Consider the following 22,129-nt stretch of genomic DNA (forward strand, 5'->3'; position numbering starts at 1 on the left):
CTTGCGTCTTTAAAATAATTTTATTCTTTCCTTTGGTTTTTGTTATTTATAATATTCAAATACTAACAGATGAGTAGAGAAAAGGAAAAGAAATCCAGTATGGGAGAAGTGAGCACAAACTGGTGTCTGACAGAGGTAGACTGATGCAGGGACATTATCCCAGGTGGAAACAGGATAAGTTGAACAGAAATACAGAGCAGGCAGTAACAGGGGCAGCTGGAGCAAGGGCGGTAGAGAACGAGTAGAGTATGACAAGAATCACAAGAACAACCTCAAGCAAAAACATTGAACCAGGTAAAAAGAAATGACAAACCCCCCCCCCACAAAAATTAGTCGTTAAAAAGATAAAAAATAATATGTGTACTCCAGAACTTGCAGATATATTGACAATTTAGAACTGACATTTTGAGTGCACACGGCAAATTTCCTAAATTGCAATCATGGCAAATGGATGTTTACAGTTCTCCGCACTCGCGATGTAATAATTTGGACTTGAACTTTGCGAGCTGTCTTTAGTTGTGAATGTGAAGCTCAGTGTTGCGCAACATTTTTAATAAAGCTCTGGTAAAACAGATACTCCAAGACCTGTCGGGTGAGAGCTGTGATTAAAAGTGAAAACTGAGAACTTCTGGCGATAAATGCTGCCAACGGGAATAATGAGTCATTATCACTTCATTTCTCATCCAGATTTTTTCTTCCAAAACGTGTGAAATAAGTTGCCTCTGAAATCCAATGTAGGCACAGAAAGTTCAGGACCATGCCTCATACCTGGCACAGACAGGTGTGTGTCACATCAGCAATGTCGTATGTGTGGGTGTGTGTGTGTGTGGTTTCCTCCTGGTGTGGCTCAGTTTTGTATAATGCACCCAGCCTGAGGGCTGATGTTGCCAGGTTGTGTAAATAAATTAAAGCAACAAATTACGTTTAAAAGCTTCTCCCTCAGGCCAGGGAAAACTAAGATCCATTATTCATAGCTTTTACTGCCGGGAATCCAAACCAGGTGTGTGTGCAGGGGTGTGTGTCGGTGTGTGTCAGTACTTTTTTGTCAATTATTTAGAGATTAACCGCCTTTACCTCATCACATTATCTCACTGATGAAATTAACTGTCATCTATATTTTGATGGCAGCGATGAAACTACAACAGGGGCTGTTGAACCTCTTTTTCCATTTTGACACTTGTTATGTTGGTGTGGTGTTTCCATATGCATCAGTTTCAGGTAAACAGAATCAGAATATATAGTACAGACCAAAAGTTTGGACACACCTTTTAATTCAATGAGTTTCCTTTATTTTCATGACTATTGACATTGTAGATTCACACTGAAGGCATCAAAACTATGAATAACACGTGGAAATATGCACTAAACAAAAAAGTGTAAAACAACTGAAAATAGCCCTTATATTCTAGTTTCTTCAAAGTAGCAACCTTTTGCTGTGATTACTGCTTTGCACACACTCTGCATTTTCTTGATGAGCTTCAAGAGGTAGTCACCTGAAATGGTTTTCACTTCATAGGTGTGCCCCGTCAGGTTAATAAGTGGGATTTCTTGCCTTATAAATAGTCATGAAAATAAAGAAAACCCATTGAATTAGAAGGTGTGTCCAAACTTTTGGTCTGCACTGTATATATTAGTGTGATTTAAAGCGCCACATTTGATTTGAAGTAATGAAAAACATGAGATTTTGTACCAATTTCTTTAAGAGTTCAATGGACTTGTAGACTTTTATTTAATGCACTTTTTCTACAAGACTTGTAGATTTGTAGACTTTTCTGCTTTTCGTAACTAAATTGACTCTTACTTCAGTTGCAGATCATTAATGTCACAATAATTATTTGGGGCTAGTGCATTAAACCATGGGTGAAATGATGCAATAAACAATTCTTGATTTTTAATAAATTTAAAAAACAAGAACTGGATGATGCCTACATGTCAATTTTACTTGGGGTTTTTCTTCTAGCCTATACTTTGCGGGCTGGAATGTATATATGACCCCTCACAAATATTGTCCCTCCGCATAAACAAGCTTCTGTCATGATTCTAGCTGGATATATGACCTGTCTTCTTGGTGGAGCTCCTTTAAAGTGGTTGTTTTATTGGCACAGACCCAGCTCTTAAGCATGGTTCATAAATTTTCAAGTGTTGTGGTTGGAGCTTTGGGGAGGCCATCCCGGTAGTTTAATGTTAGCCTGCTTTATCCATTCTAAAACCAATTTTAATATGTGATTGAGGTCATTGTGCTACTGAAACACTATTGAATACATTTCCAGCCTCGAATAAAAGAAAATTGATTAGAATTTCAATAAAACACAAAGTTTTACATATTTAAGCTAAATACTTGATAGAAAAAAAACCTAATCACAATGAAAACAGGTATACTTGGCAAAATCAAAGTAAGGCTTTTCAACGTAAGATTACAGTGCAAACTGTTGAGCATGGTGGTAGTGGCATCATATTGATGGTACCTTTGCACTAATATCTCAAAGATCCTCTGACTCACCTCGGATCCACTGCTAGCACAGGTTGAAACATGAACACAATTGGGTGTAAAACAGAGCAATGACTCCAATCATTCATCAAAACTGGCTGTGGGAAGCTAAATGCTGTGTTACATTAAGTTGCATCCTGGCCTCAACCATACCAGGAACCGATCAATTTAAATGATCTCTTCCATTTCTGGTAAGAAGACTGATAAAATGTCCTATCAGAAGTTTGTTGATGGCTGCAAAAACAACAAGGTTTCTCTGCAATCTGCTAAATTTGCATAAACTTAGCAAATTTAGCTAAGTTTATGCAAATTTATGCAAGTTAAGTTTATGCATAAGGTTTTTAGTAAACCTTATGCTTGTTGCCTCAATGCTAGCGTTAATGATTAATTTTAAATTTATTTTTAAAACGTCACAATGGATTAAAACTTGCACACTCAGTTTCTGAAAACATTTTAAGACGACCTTCATAACAAGGGCAAGACACGTCGCTTCTTTATAATTGGGGGGGAAAAAAATTGAAAACTCCTAAAACACACACACAAAAAAAAGGAATGAGCAAAAGTGACTAATTAGAAAAGAAATAAAACTACACATAACAAGTGACAAAAAAATAAATTAGGGTGAAACCATCAGGCACAGTGTACCACAAAGACGCAATAAAATATAAAACAGGAATAAAGTAGCATTTTAAACCTTCAGAGCTTATTGACTTCCAACTTCATATTTTTGTATTTTCCAGAGTGCTTAGTGCCATGTTTCTAGCATTTTTATGTTTCTGAGTCTGCAGGGATCCTCTGCGAAGGACTGGCTCCTTTTCATGCAGACTTCCTCCTGTTACTGTTTATTTTATTTTTTCTTGTTGCCTCATAATTTGGCTAAAGTTGACATGGGAACAGTGTAGCCATAGGTCACATTCTCCTCAAACCACCTGCTGCGAGGGTAAATGGAAAGACTGGAGAGCGAAAGGGAAGAAGGGAGAGAGAGGTAAATATAGGTTACTGTTTTTCTAATGCCACGGTGGCTAACAGCGTGCTTCTGTATTTCTACAACAAAAAGCCCTGAAAGGCCATAAATTATGTCCAAGTGTTTAAGTAGCAACACAAAAACTGCATCTCAGTTTTTCCAACCAACTAAGCAACTGCAATTTCAAAAGAATACATTTTTGTTGACAATTTAAGACTTACGAATTTGGTTTTTAGCTACATAAATGTGACTTGAATATTATTAAGAAGCTCTTGTACTGTTCAAAACACTTATTTATTCTTTATATATTTGCAAATGGAGATGGCGTGGACTAAAAGTGAAAAAAGGAAACTGTCAAAACTTAGCAGCAGGTTTTTTTGATAAATTACAAAGCAGTTTGTCATGAACCTTACTGCAAAAAGAACAAACTCTTCTGTATCTTCATTTTTTAGCAAGGATACTGACCCAAACTTAGTACTAACATCATGTGAGTCTCTTCCAGAAAAGAAATCAAAGACAATATTTTAAAGTAATATTTTTTTAATGATCAGATGACAGCTAAGGATAGTCAGAGAATACAATTTCTGATGCTATGATGTGTATGATTCTCCTCCACCTCCTTCCAGTTCCTCACATCTCCCTTTTTGGATGCTTATCGTTGCCCAGTGCTTTCCCACCTCCTCTCCCTCAGAGTTCTTCTGAACCGAGAGCTGCAAAACAGTGAGAGAAAAAACATAAATAATGTATGTAATGAAATACGTCCAGCGATTTAAATTCTCGCAAATGTAGTTCTTTAAATGCAAAAACCCCTCCCCAAAAAACCCCACTAAGAATAACTCAAAAGCTGAATGCATAAATTTATTATTATGCATGTTCTTTTTTTCTGTTTTGTTCATTGGCCTTGAACATATCCACCTTTAAATAAAGTTTTTCTTCTGCCTGTTATAATTAACCAGTAATTCTGCTATAATAAAGCAGTTAATTACTACAAATTTTTTTTGAAGAATTAAACCTGATAGTTTAATGTTAATCTTGAATAAGAATGTTTACAGAGTATTTTCACCGTGTTATAATGAGTTATAACTTATATATTTATGTTAATTAAAACTCCTGACATGTAATTATGAGGGTAAAAATGTATGAGCTTAATAAATGATCAAATGGGGTAATAAAAAAGACTATTCATTTTTAGTAAACCTTATATTTTTGTGGTGGTGAATTAGTGTGAGGGATGTTTTCTTACATGTGAAGGTTTCAGTAAGCTGATGAATACCTTCCTCTTCCTCATCAGGAGCCACCAAACTTGCTGCGAAGGACCAAATCATCTCCAGCCAGTCGTCGCTCTCCTGGGGCGTGATGTCACTGTGAACTCCAGCCGGGCTTGGCTTTAGTGAACGAAGAGCAGCTGAAATAAAATACAATTTAAGAGAAAGAGGTTGCATAACTCTGAATGGCTGGAGGTGAACTTTGATCTTCAGCTAATTGTACATTGAGGGTACTTTTATCTGAAGTGGATTTTTTTTTAGGCTTTGTGTGAACTTTGTGTGTGACTCACATCGACTGGTGATCATCAGCAACAAAAAGTGAGTTTTCTAACAAGCAGCTTTTGCACCTTTTTTTTAAACAAAACTCATGTGTGAACACAGTATGTTAACTATTTTTTACATCTGCTCATTTTTCCATCACCTCCACCCCTCATTATACTGTCCTACATTCAGGGACGTTTAAGACTTTTCAGACATCACTAGTTTGCAGCCAACTTTATGTTCAATTTCCTCTCACACTGCTACCAGTACCAATATCCCGTCCTGCATTTGGATATTTTATCACTCTTGGGAAAAATTTCCAGTTAAGTATGGGAGGATTTGGCATCTGTACCATCACTTTCAGCTTTGCGGTGGAGAAGGAAGCATATTTAACAGGGAATCCTTCCCTATAGTGAGGCATAAATATAATGGGCCTCCTCTTTGACAGCAAAACGCACTTTTTGCATTTGAGCTGCATTTAGAAAATTTCACAACTTCCTTCGATCTCTAAGCAACCACCCAATTTGGAGTTGTGTGCACTTTGTGCTGCATACTGATTGTGCATTTCAGCTGCTTTGTGAGGTACTCTTTGGTTTCATCCAGTGCAGTGGTAGAACAGGATGGAATATAAATCCCTTGAAGCGCTACGAAGCACTGTGCGTGTTGTGAAGTTGTAATCTTCTTGTCATGAGAACAGTCTACTTCTCCTCCTTAAAATCCTTCTCTCCTTACTACGTCCTTGATGTATTCCAGCAGAGAACATCCATGTTTAATGTCACAGTGAAGGAAGCCTTAAGCAACCTCACAACTTAGTTCATATTAAATTGAAATAATTTATTTAGAGTTTTAAAAATATAATGATTTAAGATCACGATGCTATTATATTCTGTAGACTCGAGAATTTTTAAGCCACAATGTGCCTGGGATCGTGATAAAAGTTGTTTTTTTTTTCACAGTCAGATGTGTGAGAAGGACTTGTACTCTATCATGTTACATAAGTCGAGTGTGACACTAACAAATGAAGGGAGCGTGTTTCATCTTACCTCGAGCCTTCAAGCCTCTCTTTGCGATGGCAGAAGGAGGAGGGAGCCCTGGGCAGGAGACGCGGGTTAAAGACAATCAAAACAACAGCATGGTGTGGAGAGAAAGCAAGAAACAAGTAGGCAAAAAAAAAGAGAGAAAATGTACAGAAACATACAATATGCCCACAACATGTTTTATCAAAATGAACAATTTTGTTGAGAGTTGGAAAACAAGAAAACATCACGCATAACTTTTCAAACGTGCTCCTATATGTTGCTGATTGCATGCAGAATAATACAATTGCAGGAAAAAGCAACACACATGCCAAGAATAATGTTAAGCATTTTACCTGGTCTTCTGTCTCTGACATTGTCTGTACAGATATAAGGCAATCTCTCACTGACATTTTCCATTACAGTACAACAAGCAACCAAAAAATAAATAAATAAATAAATTCCACCACAAAACGATTGGTACACATGATGAATGATGACACAGTCTTGTTTTATTTTAGTCTTCAGACATGTGCTTTTTCGAACAAATATTTTATTGAAAAAACTGTCAATCAAAAAAAAACCCTGTCTGTATAAAGGATAAAGAAAACCTATCAGAGATTGGTGTAATCTGTCTCTTATTCTGAGCATGCAAGATTCTCTGTCTATGTTTTCCACCACTGTCAGAATCAGAATACAAGATTAGAAAATATGTTCAATAATTAGCAGTATTTCACCAATTTCAATCAAAAATTAGTATTTATAGGCGAATTGAACATGCACAGCAAGAGATAAGCAAATGTCATGGGAAAATGCTTCAAAAAACATAATTCAGGTTAAATTTATAGTGTTGACTAAAGGTTTTAAATGTGTCACTACAAATTATTTTAGAGGTTTTTTTTATCTTTTAGATGTATCCAGTTGACAGTAATTATATGATTTCCAACTGTAGTTGGAAATCATATAGTCAAGTTGAAATCAAATCATCAAGTTGAATATCTCCAACTTTATTGGAAATCATACAATTTCCAATAAAGTTGGAAATTATAAAAAAAATATAGAATTTTTTTCTAATCACCAAACTTACGATATGTAAGCACCAGCAAGTGGACACAAAACAATCTAAGAGACCAGCTGAACAGAAACATGTTCATTAAGACTGTGAGAGAGCGAGAGAAAGCAAGACTTCTATCGGGGAAAAAACCTGAAGGCAAAACAGCGTACAAGCAGCGTACATGTCCAAATCTGAGAGCCACCTTGACCTAAGAGATACACAGTTCTTACTACAGCAAAAGAAAAGGATGAAGGGATTTGTCAGCAGAATATTGACGCATTTTTTAAAAAAAATGTAATGTTCTCCCTCAGAGATAAATCAAACAGAAAATCTCTTCTTAATTTCTTTTTTCAAACAAGCTTTGCTGCTGTTATTGTTCTTCTGCTTATCATCTGACAGGTTGTCTTTGCCACTGTGGATAGGTGGGACTGTCACAAAAATCTTAGCTGCTGCTAAAAGCATCTCTAGAGAACCCTAGAAGGCCCCCGGGGGCAGGTATGACAAATTTCTGGTCAAGTGGACATCAGACAAGGAGATATATATATATAGAGAGAGAGAGAGAGTGAGAGAGAGAGAGTGAGTGAGTTCGGAAACTGGCCTTCTACTCTACTTGGTGCATTTTGTAATATTTCCAAATGCAACTGTGAGAATGTGAATTGTTATCTGCGTTAATTTAAGAGGCTGCATAGCGTGTGGCTGTTAGCACAATTCCTCCAGAGCAACAGGGTTTCTGGTTTAAATCTTCCCATGCAGAGTATTCCAGTCTCTTCTCCTCATAACACCAGAATTTGATTGGCTCAATTTAATGTTTTTCTGCGTGTAACCAGTTGAAATGTTACGCCTAATGTATTTTCTAGGCTTGCTCCCTGGTAATGATCATAAAAAAAATCCAATTAGTGGTATGTGGAAGGTAAATCCTGCAATAATTACAGTCAAAAGCATTATTTTTATGTGTGAAAATAAATTATTGTATTATTTAAGGAGGAAATTTTTACTGCAGAAAATTACAGTTGTCATTAATAACCATGGCTCGGTCCTAAAATGCTTTAATCCGTAAGTTAAACGCACAAATATCTTTCACTTGGTGCTTACATGTAAAAATAACCATTTAATCATCAAGCAGTAATCATGTAGCATTTCTGCAGTGCAGTTCTTTTCCATTTTCTCTCAGGGACTAGTGAATTGGCAGATTCATCACTTGTGTCTGCGTGTTGTGATAAGTGTCGCCTCCAAAGTGCTAAATGCATTGTTTTAATTATCTCTGTGGATCTCTTTAATTTTCCCTCTGGCAGATGGAAGTTGCTTTCTGCCTGTTTCTCTCTCAGTGTGGGGGAGTTGCAAAGGCTAATGGAGCCTCATAAACAACTGATTAATGTTGTAACATCTCTTTGATTGGCACTCAACCCACAGGCAGAAAATCCTAAAATGGATGGACTTTCCTTTTGATAATTACCTTTTCTGTGATATCATTTGGTCTCCGTTGCTTCCTTAAAGCGTCGGCTCTTTCCTCTATTATCTTTTGAAATGTATTTCATCTCGCTTTGATGTCGATTTCCTCTGTGTTTTTTCTCTTTTATTCTTCCTGCTCTGCAAAACCGCTTTCAGATTTTTTAAGTCTGCTAAGAATCTTGAGATCAAAAAGGTATAAACAAAAGAGAAGAAAAACGATACATTTTGCTCCGGCAGCTAAAAACTGTAAACAAACCAGAAGACAATGGGAATAAATGAAAGCAATTGGTTAAAAAAGTAATATGATATTTATTACATGACATAATTCATTTACAGGTAACAGATATTGAACTGACAATAGCTTGAAACAACTATATTTTGCTAAGAACCAGTGAAAAAGTTTATTTTTCACTATTTCCAGTGATCTTGCTCAATGCATCATTTCTCCTCTTTTCCATTTCATTGATCTCAGTCAATGTCTCCTCTAAATTACTTTCTTTTTTACGTAGTTTGTCAGTTTGTGTTTTTATCTTCTATCTGCTGCTTTTACACTCAAATACATTTTATTTATCTCTTTATTATTTATTTATCTTTTATGTATATATTTTTGCATTAATCGGGACCAGCTATTGACACCTTTACCCACGCCTGATGGTTTCAGATAAGGATTAGGGTTCGGTATAAGCAGATTTATGTTCATGCCTCATTTGGTATGAGGCTCCAACAATTTTTCTGCAGGATTTTCAACGATTCATCTTAGCTTTCGTATAAAGACGTCTCTCTATGTTGTCACATGCACCCACTGGTGTTTTTACTGCCACGTTGTTGTTTTTGAGATCACTGCATCCGACTTTTAAACTTTTGCATCCATGCATGCATGCGGCACTCCGCGGGCAGTTAGTGCAGTCAAACAGTGGTTTAGTTGTTGGTTTACCAGGTGATAAACACACGGGGTCGTCACAGTATGATGTGTAGTCTTGGTGTGATGGGATGGCATGAGGATGAGGAGGGAGTGATTGGGTGGAGGGTCAAAGAAAAAGGAAAGTGAAGACAAAGAGTTAAAGATGGGTTTGTTGAATGTGCAGGACAGGAGCATCCTTCCACTGAAGGATTATCCAGGTACATGAACAGGTGAAGTGGTGGGATGGAGAAATCTATGCAGCAGAAGATTTGCCGCATCATTTTTCTCATGTTGGTATGTGAACATCAAGGGGATTCTAATAAGGATGCTCTTTAAATACTATATGCAGCAAATTTTGGGGGGAAGAAAAACCATAGATTGTTGCTGCCATAGCAACATTGATCAGCTAGATAACTTCGCAAAGCTTATTAATATTTTGTAAATACTTAGAGATAGATTACGAGGTACATCGTAGAAATAAAAACACACACAGAACACTTTGTATCATTAATGTGTTTGTTTTTTTAACAAATGAAAAGGGAAAACTAAAGTGCGCTCTGGTCACTGATAAAATATAGCATGGCCATGTGGTAGTAAAGAGCAATAAAGGAGTGTGACTGTGTATTTCTCAAAACGCTAATGTTATCTTGTTTCTAATTAAAACAACCTCATCGTGTATCATCTTCTGATGTTTAGCACCCCTGAGGCGTTATAAATATAGCCAGAAGGATCCACTGACTGTGTAAAAATAGCCACACTGTGGGTTTTCACATAAATTCATATGCACAATTTTTTGGTGAAAAATTGTCTGGACTGAATAAGGAATTTCTCAAACTTGATCTCATCATGAATCGCAAACCACAGTTAAGTTAGATAAAGCAAAAAAATAAATAAAAAAATCACTTATTTATATACGTATAAGTGCCTTTGAGCATGATCATACATCTGGTGCTTAAAGTGTCTTTTTAACATTTTAAAGTGCTTTATAAACTTATTAACCTCTTCAATTTGTTCACATTATGACAGCTCACAATCACAGACACCGATGTTTGGATTTTATGTGACAGCCAAAAAAGTTGCACACAATTATGAAATGGAAGGCAAATTCAGGGAACTGTAATGAATCATTTCTAGATTGGATTCATGCTGCACCTACAGCCAAAACATTTTGAGGTTATCTCTCTACGAGCTTTGCATATCTAGAGACTGAGGAGTTTTTGTCCATTTTTAATTTGTTAAAAAGTTCAAACCTATTCAGTTTCAGTAGAGAGTGTCTGTAAAAATCCATTTTCAAGTCTTGCTGCAGAAATCTAAAACATCTTCCCTAAAACTCCGACCTGCCATTTTTCTCCACTCTAAAAATAATAAATTATAATTTCCCTTCCCCATCACAACTACGAACTGCTTTGTCTTGGTCAATCACATAAAACTCCAACAAAATGTGTAATTATGGAAAAGGGCGATTTATTTATTTGGTTTTTACTCGTCAGTGGAGCCTCATCATGGAGCCAATGGACAGACGATCTCATAAGAAAAGAGGACATAAAAAGAAGAGATCCTAATTGTTACATTCGCTTCAATCTTTCACTAACGTAGCTGCAAGCTCGATGAAATTCACTTACCCGTTATCTCGTGGCAATGAAGTAATTAAAGCGTGATCACAGAAAACCAAATGTGATCACTCAGTACAATTAAGTTGTAAAATGAAGACAAGATATGTGAGGGGGAAGAAAAACGCTCCTAATTTCTGCACCAGAAAACTGTGTCGACTGTGTTATTAAACAAATCGCGCTACTTTAAGCTCTTTGCCCTAATCATAAAGTGTGGTTATGGTTTTAAAACACGTCTTAGCAGCGGGTGGTACCCTTTGAATCACTTCGACAAGCTGTGTGAGTCAGCTTTTTAAACGGGGGGCGAATGTGGATGGAGCTCAGCGTACAAAGAGCTACTGTGCTGCTGTATTAATTGCACAAAAGAGGAAGCTAATTAAAGTTAACTTGGAGCCGAAGGTGTGAGTGGGAGAAAAAAACAGGAAAGAGTCATTTTCAAAGTATCTCCTTGAAATGAAGGGGAAACGCCTTTCATTCTGCTGCTTTAACGCCTTAACTTGCAGTATCCCATCCATGAGACAAATCTAGTTTGTGTGAACACTCTGCCTTTTTCGTCGCCAGTTAAGGGGTTAACCAGCTACAGTTGAAGCAGTGCAGATATTAAAGTTGATGAGTTTAATAAAATAGGGGGGTGAAAATGACGACCATCACGACAGCACGTCCACTTTTGAAGTCGTCTTCAAAAATGTCTCACGGGTTTATCGGTGGAGAATGAATTTATATGACTGCAATGCAAAAAATACATCAAGGGTGAGAAGGTGAAAGTTGTTATTAGGTGCAAAGAAAAAAAAAGAGAAAAAGAAAAATCTTAAAGCCACATTATAATCCCACTTAGATGGCATTATAACAATTATTTAAAAGAATTGAGCATAAAGGATATTGTATGAGGTTACTGGGTGTTTGAAAATACATAATTGTTACCTGCTAGGGTCTTATAATCAAGCAGATCAAACAGTACGATGGCCACACCCGACCATGTGAGGACCAGGGCCACAACCAGCAGCCAGGCCATGGGCGAACTGAAGGTTAAAATGATGTCATCCAAAAACGCCCTCTGATTGGACCGGGACGGCGGGCCAGCCTCTCCACCTCTGGTCTGACCGCTCATTGTTGAAAGGAGCTGGAGACAAATTGAGAAAAAAAACAGTCATTTTACACAAAGTCATAATGTTTATTACCAGTTTATATAAAGCTGAAACCAGATGTTAAGGTGATGATGTCAGCAACACTGGCGTTAAATTAGGAATCAAAAGTCCTTTAAGGTCAAAAGCACTGCTTTACTGTGCTACAGCAACAAGGTTTTGTCTTAAATAATATCAGACAATCAGCTTTAATGTGTTACTTTTTTACTGTGATTGGAAATCTGGTAAAAAGCGTCACACACACATTTTGCCATCTTAGAGCCAAACCTGAAATGATTCTGATGCCAAAGTAATAGCTTCTTCGATGCAACCTTGATCAAAATGGACGTCTTACTCCTGTTAGTTTATCTAGAGTTTATCTAGAGAAACTTCTACAAGTTTATAAATTATGAATTGCTTAGTCTTATTCCTTAGAGAAACTGTGAAAATGTGAAGTACTTTTGTTGTTGCTTTGTTTTTTGCTTTTCTTCTGTTTTCTTTGTTTTGTTTGTATTTCCTCTAATCCATGCAAAGCACTTTGAAATGCGTTGTTGCTGAAAATGTGCTACATAGATAAAATCACCTTATGTTACCCCTTGATTTGATAAAGATTGCATATTGCTGCTCAAGCTATTTTAGTATAGTCAACATTAAAATGAAAATGTTTTTCTTGACGATCGTCCAAGACACAAGACGCATTGCTTAAGACAAATCATTTTTTAAAACATCTTTTGGTATTGTTGAATCATAAGCAAACTGTATCATGTAGTGCTGGGCTCGTCCCACAATAAATTCATGTCAGCGAAGCCAAAACTGTGCAGCTTCAGTCTGTGCAAACTGAAATATAAACTGTATGATTAACAAGCCAACATGCAGGAGGTGTTTATTCACGCAGATGATGGTGACTCATTAGAATATGTTCGGTTTATCCACGCAAGTGTGCGCGATATGAGGAGGCACGATGAATCAGAGGGAGAGAAAATAATGAGAGGGGAGACAGATTACATCAAGAGCGTGAGATGAATTACTTCTCCAAAGAAACTTTTCATCATCCTGTGGCAGAGAGGATGAGCTCTGATAACACGATTATGTGCAAGTGTTGAGCTGTTTCACTTAATTTATTTTTCTGTTTCCTTGTTTGACTCTCGTAGTCCACATCCATCGTTACAAAGAGATAATTACTTTTTGTCACATGCACAAGGGCTTCTCTCTGAAGGTACAGCCGAAGTGTTCATTACACCTGTCTAGTTTAGAGAATCAGGAGACAATTCTGTGTAAGTGGAGAAAATGTTCCTGCCGATAGACATGCATTAAGGGAGGCATAAGTTCAAGCCAACTTATGCCTGCAATCTGTGTCTGATTGGGTAAATTAGCTACATTATGGCATCTTCTATAGCTTCCACCTTTGATTGCAAAGAAAAGATTAGTTTAACTGCACTTATGACAGCAGGTCCATGCACAAGAAAGAAGACCACTGTTAGAGAAAGATGATAAAAACACTGTTCTGGTGACATCTATCAAAAAATTCTCTATGTATTACATAATTATTTTGAGATAATAGCCAGTAATGCATTTCCTTAATTACCCCTCTGTGGGACAATAAGGGCTTTCTCTACTCTATTCTTTTTCAAAAATAATAAGCACAACATGTTTGCCACGCGTTCTGGTTTTAACGTCACGGTTCGGTACATTTTTGGAACACTTCACACAAGAAAAATGAGTGAAAATATATTCAGTATACATTAAGTTTGGTCAGCAGAAAAGAAAAAATATTTCAATTTCTGAAATTTATTTGAAGGTTCTAAAACTTAAAAATGCAAAAAAAAAAAAAAATGAAGAGCTGAGTGGGGAATTAGCGTTCTTAGAATAAAGCAGCATTAGCAGGCAGAGCCAACGAACACATGCGCAGATGGACAGAAGGACAGATTAATATAACCATCTAAAAATTGTCAATGTTGAGAAGAAAACATGTTTAAAAAATTTTGGAGGTGTTTAGAAAACCTGAATGCAGCTGGCTTTGTCCACTGGTCTCTAGGAATCCTCTTATTAGAGGTCAGCCTTTGCCCTTTTGTTGGCAGACCTGCTGTCACCTGGAACCTCGTCCTCCCTATCAGAGGGCTGCATAAAAGCTTCAGTGATCCAGGGGGACATTCCTTCCCCCTGGGCATTTCTGTGATGTGGTTGACTCTAATATAGAAATTTTGTTTTCTATTCAGATAGGACTTAGATAGGACATTTCGTTTTCAAGCCAGAAGGAGTGCAATCCTCTGTTGTTTTGGCCTTGGAAATCTTGAAGTTTTCTTCTTTATTTGTGCTTCCCTTCTGTTTGTAAAGCCTTGAGCCAGTACTAAAATAAATAACAGAGATGCTAAGTTGAGTTTTTGTTTTTTAAGTTACTGGATTCACTTGTGTTACCCTAGACTCTATCTATAGGTTGTAAATTAAGTCGGGGCTCATTTGAGATATTTTTATTGAACAAGGCAATGTTTAACAAGATTGAATTTTGGGTTTGTTTTATTATCTTTAGTGAAAACTGTGCCGGATAAGCAGCTGTTAACAGATTGTGACATGCTTTCTGAAGCATTTTGGTCCAGTCTGACATTATTCCTCAGGAATTAAATTCTGCTGTATAGGAATCACCACAGATCAGGCAAAGAGGATACAGCAACTTAAAGGGATTCAACTTTATACATCAATGCCATAATGACTCTAAAGTTCAGCAAAGCATGATCCATACCAATGTGAATGCAAAGGCTGATAGTGTTGAGGTTTTTATTTGATTGATTTCCTCACCTGTCTTTGTCTCATAAACTTTTTATCCTACATTTACTACCTTAATTAGTTATGTCACACTTGGATCATGTTCACTGCTTATACTTGGGTAACTGTTTCTGTGGACCCATTGTAAGTTTGTCTGCTTGGTGGGGGACGCTGCATAGTTGATGTTTTCAAAATCAGACTTATTCATTTTATGGATATGTTTATCTTTACAACCTACTTCCATGCCCTTTTTGCCAAAGTATCTCACGGATGGCTCACTGGTTTTCCCGCAGTCATACAGAACACAAGTAAATACCACTAAAGATCAAATGTCAACAACAAAAAAAAACTAAACAAGGATGAAAGCACAAACATTTGTATTTTCGGCTCATTAGCGATTCTTAGCAACACGCTGCCATGTAAACTAATGTACTGTGCGATAAAGGAAGCGTATTATTTTATTCAGATGGGGAAACGCTATGTGAAGTGATTTGGTTTCGTAGCAAAGTCTGGCCAGTAGTTTTAAGATATATCTGTTGTTAACAATGTGGAGAACTGATGTGCTTTGATTTTGTGGTTGACCTTTCCATTGCTCCATTCATTTAACGAACTGCAAAATCAATTTAGCATAGCTTTACTCCCACACACTGATGTACATTTCTGCATGCGTCTGAGTGACGAGGGCCAAACACTGGTGTGTAAAAAAAAAGCAAGAACCCCCCCCCCCCCCCCCCCCCACTGGAATGGATAAGATATTGCTGAAAGTAACTGTGCATGTAATCAAAGGATCTCCATCGATCAAAGGAAGTGCTGACCCATTGAGCATTGTTACAATGATTGAAGACTGGAGTGTCATCAACGTGTCTTGCAGCAGACTGAACACAAAGCTGCATTTTGCGAGTCTCCTCGTGTGCAATGTATCATTTTCCCCTTTCAGACCAAAATCCATGCCAAAGTCTGCGGCTATTTTCTCTTTCAAATGCGTCTGTCCTCTTCGCAAATGACCCGGCCCACCTGTTGTTTCTGCTACATGCTGGGCTGATCTTCACACACGCTCACAGACACCAACTGTTGTTGCCTTGCTCGCGCCACGGGAGGGAACAGAATTAGAACAATGTGGGTGCAGTCTAGTTTCTGGCATTTGAGGGCAAATGAAAGGCAAGAAAAACTCTTGACAATGTGACTGACTGAGCAATGTGAGAGTGTGTAGAACAAAACCCACAGCTAACTGTTCCTCTTTTAAAGAAGTACAAAGCGTCTTGGAATAAAAAACTCATTGTTCACTGTTGCAGCTTAGTCACCTGAATGCAAAACAAATTATAATTTGAGTGAATTTATTCATTATTCATACATTCAGTAGTTATCTTGTTGTTCCTCTACAAAATCACTAACACCACCTTCGCCAACAATCCTTACAAAACAAGTGCAAGTGAGGCTATTTTACCTTTTCTTTTCCTTTTAGAAGGACCCCTGATTTTCTCATAATACCTAATTGTGATGTTAGCTAAATAAATCTATTCCATTTAAAGATTAGATTTTTTTTAATCTATAGTTTTTAGTTTGAGGTTGTGCTACTGCAACAAACAGATACATTTATTTTAATCAACTTTTTACGCAGCTCTTTCATTGGTGCCGATAAATATACAGGGTCATCCGGTGAAAGAAAAAAACATTTTAACCAAATAATGTTTAATTAACTGATTATTATTGAATGGGATAACGCATATGTTTAGTTTTTACTGACGTTACATTTTGGGTTCTTTTCTTCTTCTTTCATTTTGTTGGACAAGTTCTCCTGAAGGAGAACCAGAGAACAAGCAATTACCAAGTCGAATCATTATCATCTGTTCACAGAACCTGTGTGCAATGATCACTCCAGCCTGCTAACACGGCCTTTTCTCCGGTGACACATGAAGCCGTTAAAGGAAGAGTGTGCATACTCCTAACACTGTACATTTTAGAGGATGCAGTCCATATTCACAAACAATTAAAGATGCTATTTTGAAACTACATTTTAAAATCACTTAATGTTGCAGGGAAATAAGTTAAAAAGGAAAAGAAGAGGAGAAAAAAAAAACAGTTAATGATTTAACATCAAAGTAGGATATTTATAAAAAAAAACTGTAATTTCCAGCCTGGATTTCACAGTCCCCTATGAATACCAAGACACTTCCAAGAGATCTCAAGTTGTTTAAAGGAAAGAGGAAATGTGCTGCATAGATATCTACTGTTTGAAGTTCTTTAGAAATACCAAATACTTTGAACTCCTCAAGCTGTAGAAATAGAACATGTTGCTTCCTTTTTATGGGGTCATGAGCTAAAAGAGTTGGAAAGCGCTGGCGGAGAAGAAGCAAAACAGAATAAAGCCTGAATATTGTCTGGTATTGAATTATAGAAATGGGTGAAATTTATCAGAGACTGTCATCACCTCAATGAAAAAGAAGACTGACTGAAAAATCCTCCGATAAAAGGATCTGAAATGTGAGTCAGCGCCCGTCTGACTTGAAGTTTCATCTCAGAGAAGTCAATACAATTTAATCCATCTTCCTTTCTAGCGTACACAAAACGGCAAACTCTGGTTTTGAACGTTTTTTCGCGACATCTATGTATCAAAGTCAACATAGCAGTAAATAAAACAGGTGAAGGTGGTTATGAGGAAGGCAGAGGACTGAACAATCCAAATGGAGCAAAAAAAAAACAACAAAAAGAAAAACAAATAAGGTTGGTAATCAGGTCAAGAGTCATACACAAATTAGTGTTGACTATGGCCAGGTCTGTTAGCTTTTCTTCATTACTAACTGAAATATTTGTATGTATTCAGATTATCCTAATCTAAAGATTAGGATAATTAGGAAAGAAATATATTTAACGGCATAATAAAACATCAAAACAGAAGAAATCTTTGAGCGGGCAAGTACTTGTTTAAATTAATTTTTTATGAATGAAAATAAAAGAAACTACCTCTATTTAATTACGATTTTAATATAAAATACTTAATTATCTGAATGACAAGTGAAAGATGAGAAAATTGTAGAAGTATTTTTGTAATCATATTCTTCAAGCCCTAACAAAAGGTCGAACTTGAGTCCTAATACTTGGTGAAAACAATAACATGCAGCTTTTCCGTCATGCATACTTTAAAAAAAATAATTGTACAGAATAACTTGGAACGCCCTCACCTTTCACACAAATCAATATGATCACAGCAAATATCAGGCAGGGCTAAATAGTTTTATAAGTATCTTACTTTTTGAGTTTGACGAATGTTCGCAGACAACTTTTGGTCCTCAGAAATCCTGGGAAAGGCTGCGTTACCAGGGAAACCAGCATGTAACTCCTTCCTAAAATCACTTTCTGTCTCACTCGATTGAAAGAAAGGCAACGTTCAAATCCGGCAGCAATAAGCCCGCAACAGTTGTGCTGAGCTGGATCACAGCAGGTCTAATAATACACTGAATAGGCCCCCCAGCAGGAGAAAATGAAAGATCCCTTAAAATAATGTTGCTTTTACTCCCCGTTGTGGTGTGTATCTCTTGACTCTTGCGGCTTATATCCAAGAAATTAAGTCAAGGGTTCAGAAATTTAATGGAATCCCGAAGACAGGCAGAAGTTTTGGATGAATAGAAAGGAGCAGAGAGAGGGAGGTCAACCCTCTGAGAGTCACGCCGCCCCTCTGAGGGTCCAAAATAGAGGTAGAGAGTCAATGAGATAGGAGAGCAGCGGGGTTGAGAAGGAAAACACTCTGGTTTATTAACTTGAAGTTCACATGTTGAAATCATTTATTTTATTTATGTAACTGCATGTTCAACATAATTTAGCAACATTACTCTTTTGACTGTTGCCTCCATAATAACAAATGCATTAGTTGTCTCTTCCTGCTCGCTGGATTGTTATAATCTAAATGGTGGCAATACTTTACTCTACACTGCTCTAACTACAAGAAAGTACTTTAAACCATGAAATCTCTCCTATATTTTATCCACGGAACGTTTCTTAAGAACTCAGGCTGGTCAAGCAGAGGTCAATCTGAGGACTAAATAAGTGAATAAATATTCTGCCAAGCCCCGCGTGAGTTTCTAAGCCTTGTCAGAAGCTGTTTCCGAGGCCCATTTGAAATTACGCTGTGTGTGTCCATGTGTACGAGCTGTGGGAGGGAGTAACCTGACCCCCAGCCTTGCCCTGGGAGCCCGCACTGCCGAGGCTATAATTAGAGACGCAGACAGCAGCTGGTGTTAACATTGGGCTGGACTGCTTTAGATGTAGGGCGCGTGGAGGCACAGGAACGCTTGCCGGCACCAAACCAACACAACCTGTGTTTGCTCTGAGGTGAAACCACACACCTTTAACAGACGGAGAGGGACGCCACCTGAAAATTCTGCTTAGACAATTGGCTGAACTTTGAACTACAAAGAACCAAGAATAGGTTTAAGCTAGAAAACATGCAAAAAGTTACTGTGTATCATGAAAAGAGACATTTTATTATTAGTTTTGTTTGCATTACAGGATGTGAAAAAAAGAAATATCCTAATATTATGTTTTTTGATTAGGAAGTTTTGTTTTCTTCAGAAGGTATCGTCTTCATTATGATTAATCCTTTCTTAATTATCCAGTCACATATTTTTTTTCTACATGGATGAATCCATAGATTCTTCTTATATAGTCATAAATTTCACCAAGGGCAACAATATAATATAAATGTGAAATGTTTTCTCCATAGTGGGCAGCTAAAACAAAACCTGGTTCTTAAATTCCCGTCCTGTAATCATCGTGTAGCATGCAGCTTTAGCCAGGTAGGTTTATGAGACAATAATTACTTTTTCAATTAGTTAGATGGCATCACTTCTTATAAAACTATAGATAAACTTGATCTGACACGGATTGGGAATTATTTTGTTTTATTAATAGCTAAAGTGACAAATCCATCGTGTTTCTCTACTCGCTTGTCTGAAGTAAATAACTGTCAGGATCTTTTGTATTTTTTCTGGGTTTGTAGTTTCGTTCATTTGTTATCTCTGTCTGCCTGAGTTATTTTTATTTCGTTAAGATCAACCTCGTGTCTGTTGTACTTTACAACAGTCCACTCTTAGTTATTTTGTGTGTTTGCCATGTATTTCATGTCTTGTTGGCGCTATCTCTCCTTGCTCACCTGCGCCATCTCTCTCTCTCTCTGTTATCTAATTTTTTAGTAACCTTTCAAAATCTATTTGCTGCCTCTGCCTGTTTGCAGAAACATAACAATGCTGATTATTAAAGATGAAATAAAATGGCAAATGCACTTTATAATTTCTAATAATATTTGGACATGTTACAGAAATTGCACAGGGATTCACCTTAAACTTTATTAAACTTACTCTAATCAACTGTACTTTCTGAACAACTGTAGTCATAAAAGGAGCAGGTACAGTACAGTACATGCAGGTAATTTAAGACTGCTGTTTTTTCTCCGTATGAATCAGGATTTTGAAGAGATCTGACATGAAACTCCATATTTATATATTATATATTATTATTTATATATGCATATATGTTTTCAGTTAATCCAGGCAATCACATTCAAATATGAGGGATAATCCAGTTTCTAAGGAGGGAGAGTTTTATTGCTTCTCAGTGCCTGGTACAGGAGAGAAGACTGATTGTAGCACCGGTATCACACGGCTAACTGCGCTACTGGACCAGTTCTAGGCTCTAAGGAGTGGGGAAGCAAGAATAACAACACCAGAGACCGCTGCTTTAAATGCAAAAAGCCGGCAATTTACTGAATGCAAAACACACATGAAACACAATACACAAAACCCCCCTAAAAAAAGAAGAAAAAGAAAAATGTATCACTTCTTTTTACTCACTAGTTCACCTAGCTTATTTCAGTAAAACTAATCTAATTTAGTTAGACCAGTCTCTTTTTCCTAGGTTATTTTAGTCAAACTAATTTAAGTTAGTTAGACCAGTCTCCTTTTCTTAGGTTGCACCTATTTTAGGATTCCTATTTTTCTCTGAGTTAACTCGCTTTTCTTTCCTTTCACAGGTAAGGAAATACCTTCAAACAAATCAAAGTGGACCACAATTATTCAATTCACATTCAGAGACATAACATATGAAAAGCCAAGTATGCCACTTTAAACTCAAGTTCAAGTCCAAATGTGAATTCAGGTTCTCAGTTCAATGAAAAGCTTCAGTTTTGATTCAGTCCAAAAAAATAATGATAATTTCACCAGTTCTTAAATCAGTTCTTAATCCTGTTCTGTTCGGTTTGAACCAGTTCCTGAAGTTCCTACCGCTCCGGCAGCGAATTATCATACGCAGGAGAGTCCTTCCCTGATATGATGGAAAAGATGAATTGAAGGTCTAGGTCTGGCTCGCCATCTTGAATCCCGTCTGTGAATGTGGACGTCGCACACGGCAGACCAATCTTCGCTCCGACCGAGCTTCCAACCGAACAAAAAACCTGACCTGTGTAACAGGCCACAAACACGACAAAACTCTTTTTAAATCCTTAAATTATACAAATAAATTCTTCTTCATAAACTCAACATATTAACTGGATAACCGTTTATACATTAACCTGATCACAGTTTATAACGGAGCATTTCTTTCAAACAGCTACGTCTTAAGCGTTAGCTTTCTGCCAAAAGGAAAAGTACAACACGGTGAATACGTAAGAAAATAAACACAAAACTCACCAAAACCGATGTAACTCAGTTCTCATAAAATCCCAGTCAGTTTCCGACCAGGTAAATTATGTCTTCTTAACTATAATATTAACTTTTTTTTTCCGTTAATCAATCAACTGCTCTTTTCCTCCGATTCCTCCTCTGCTCTCTCCCTCTGGTTTGTGCACCGCAGCGTCACCCAGGCGTCGCGTCTGTGACGCTGGTTCCTTAAAGGGGCAGCGACGTTATTCTCTGTTCAGACTTTTAATCCGCTATTTATTCTTATTTATGTCAGATTTTAACATGGGCAAGTATTTATTCCTATTTATTCAGATTTTAACTGAGCAGCTATTTATTCCTATTTGTCAGATTTTAACGTGGGTTACATGATGTTTTATCCAACCACATTCAGTCTTCTCTGCACCTCGGCTTGTAAGCAAGGACAATTTCACACCGCAGGCAGCTACAAGATGCAGCTGGATATGATGTGACCAAGAAGTTGCTATAGCGCCTCCAGGTGAACTTTCGATACTCATGTTTGGAAATTCAGACCTTTTGATGTTTGCCAGACAGGCAGATAATCCAGCTTGTTC

At 37.1% G+C, this 22,129-nt stretch overlaps 1 protein-coding gene across 9 annotated transcripts; it reads right to left on the minus strand.

The window, feature by feature from the left end:
* Window positions 1-3,974: 3,974 nt before the first annotated feature.
* LOC116734434 (triadin) lies at window positions 3,975-21,918 on the minus strand. 9 transcript variants are annotated; one of them, XM_032585824.1, is made up of 8 exons: window positions 21,567-21,918; window positions 21,202-21,336; window positions 11,930-12,128; window positions 9,432-9,473; window positions 6,351-6,374; window positions 6,022-6,069; window positions 4,696-4,857; window positions 3,975-4,162 (listed from the first exon to the last, which is right to left on the minus strand). In XM_032585824.1, the coding sequence occupies exons 3-8, from the start codon at window positions 12,114-12,116 to the stop codon at window positions 4,140-4,142; spliced, it is 486 nt and encodes a 161-aa protein (XP_032441715.1). In that variant the 5' UTR covers window positions 12,117-12,128; window positions 21,202-21,336; window positions 21,567-21,918; the 3' UTR covers window positions 3,975-4,139. The 9 variants fall into 9 exon arrangements, with proteins under 9 accessions (XP_032441715.1, XP_032441714.1, XP_032441716.1 ...); XM_032585823.1 differs by having other exon boundaries at window positions 21,162-21,336; XM_032585825.1 differs by lacking the exon at window positions 21,202-21,336.
* Window positions 21,919-22,129: the final 211 nt, after the last annotated feature.

This window comes from Xiphophorus hellerii, chromosome 15 (genome assembly GCF_003331165.1).
Source record: "Xiphophorus hellerii strain 12219 chromosome 15, Xiphophorus_hellerii-4.1, whole genome shotgun sequence".
Classification (NCBI taxonomy): domain Eukaryota; kingdom Metazoa; phylum Chordata; class Actinopteri; order Cyprinodontiformes; family Poeciliidae; genus Xiphophorus; species Xiphophorus hellerii.

What these genes read in the sequence shown, in the direction of transcription:
- LOC116734434 (XM_032585825.1), bottom strand. Translation starts at nt 12,116, where the DNA reads ATGAGCGGTCAGACCAGAGGTGGAGAGGCTGGCCCGCCGTCCCGGTCC. An exon ending in CCCCGTGTGTTTATCACCTG is followed by an intron (nt 6,375 to 9,431) that starts GTAAACCAACAA and finishes ATATCTGTACAG; the next exon opens with ACAATGTCAGAGACAGAAGA. An exon ending in TGTCAGAGACAGAAGACCAG is followed by an intron (nt 6,070 to 6,350) that starts GTAAAATGCTTA and finishes TCTCCTGCCCAG; the next exon opens with GGCTCCCTCCTCCTTCTGCC.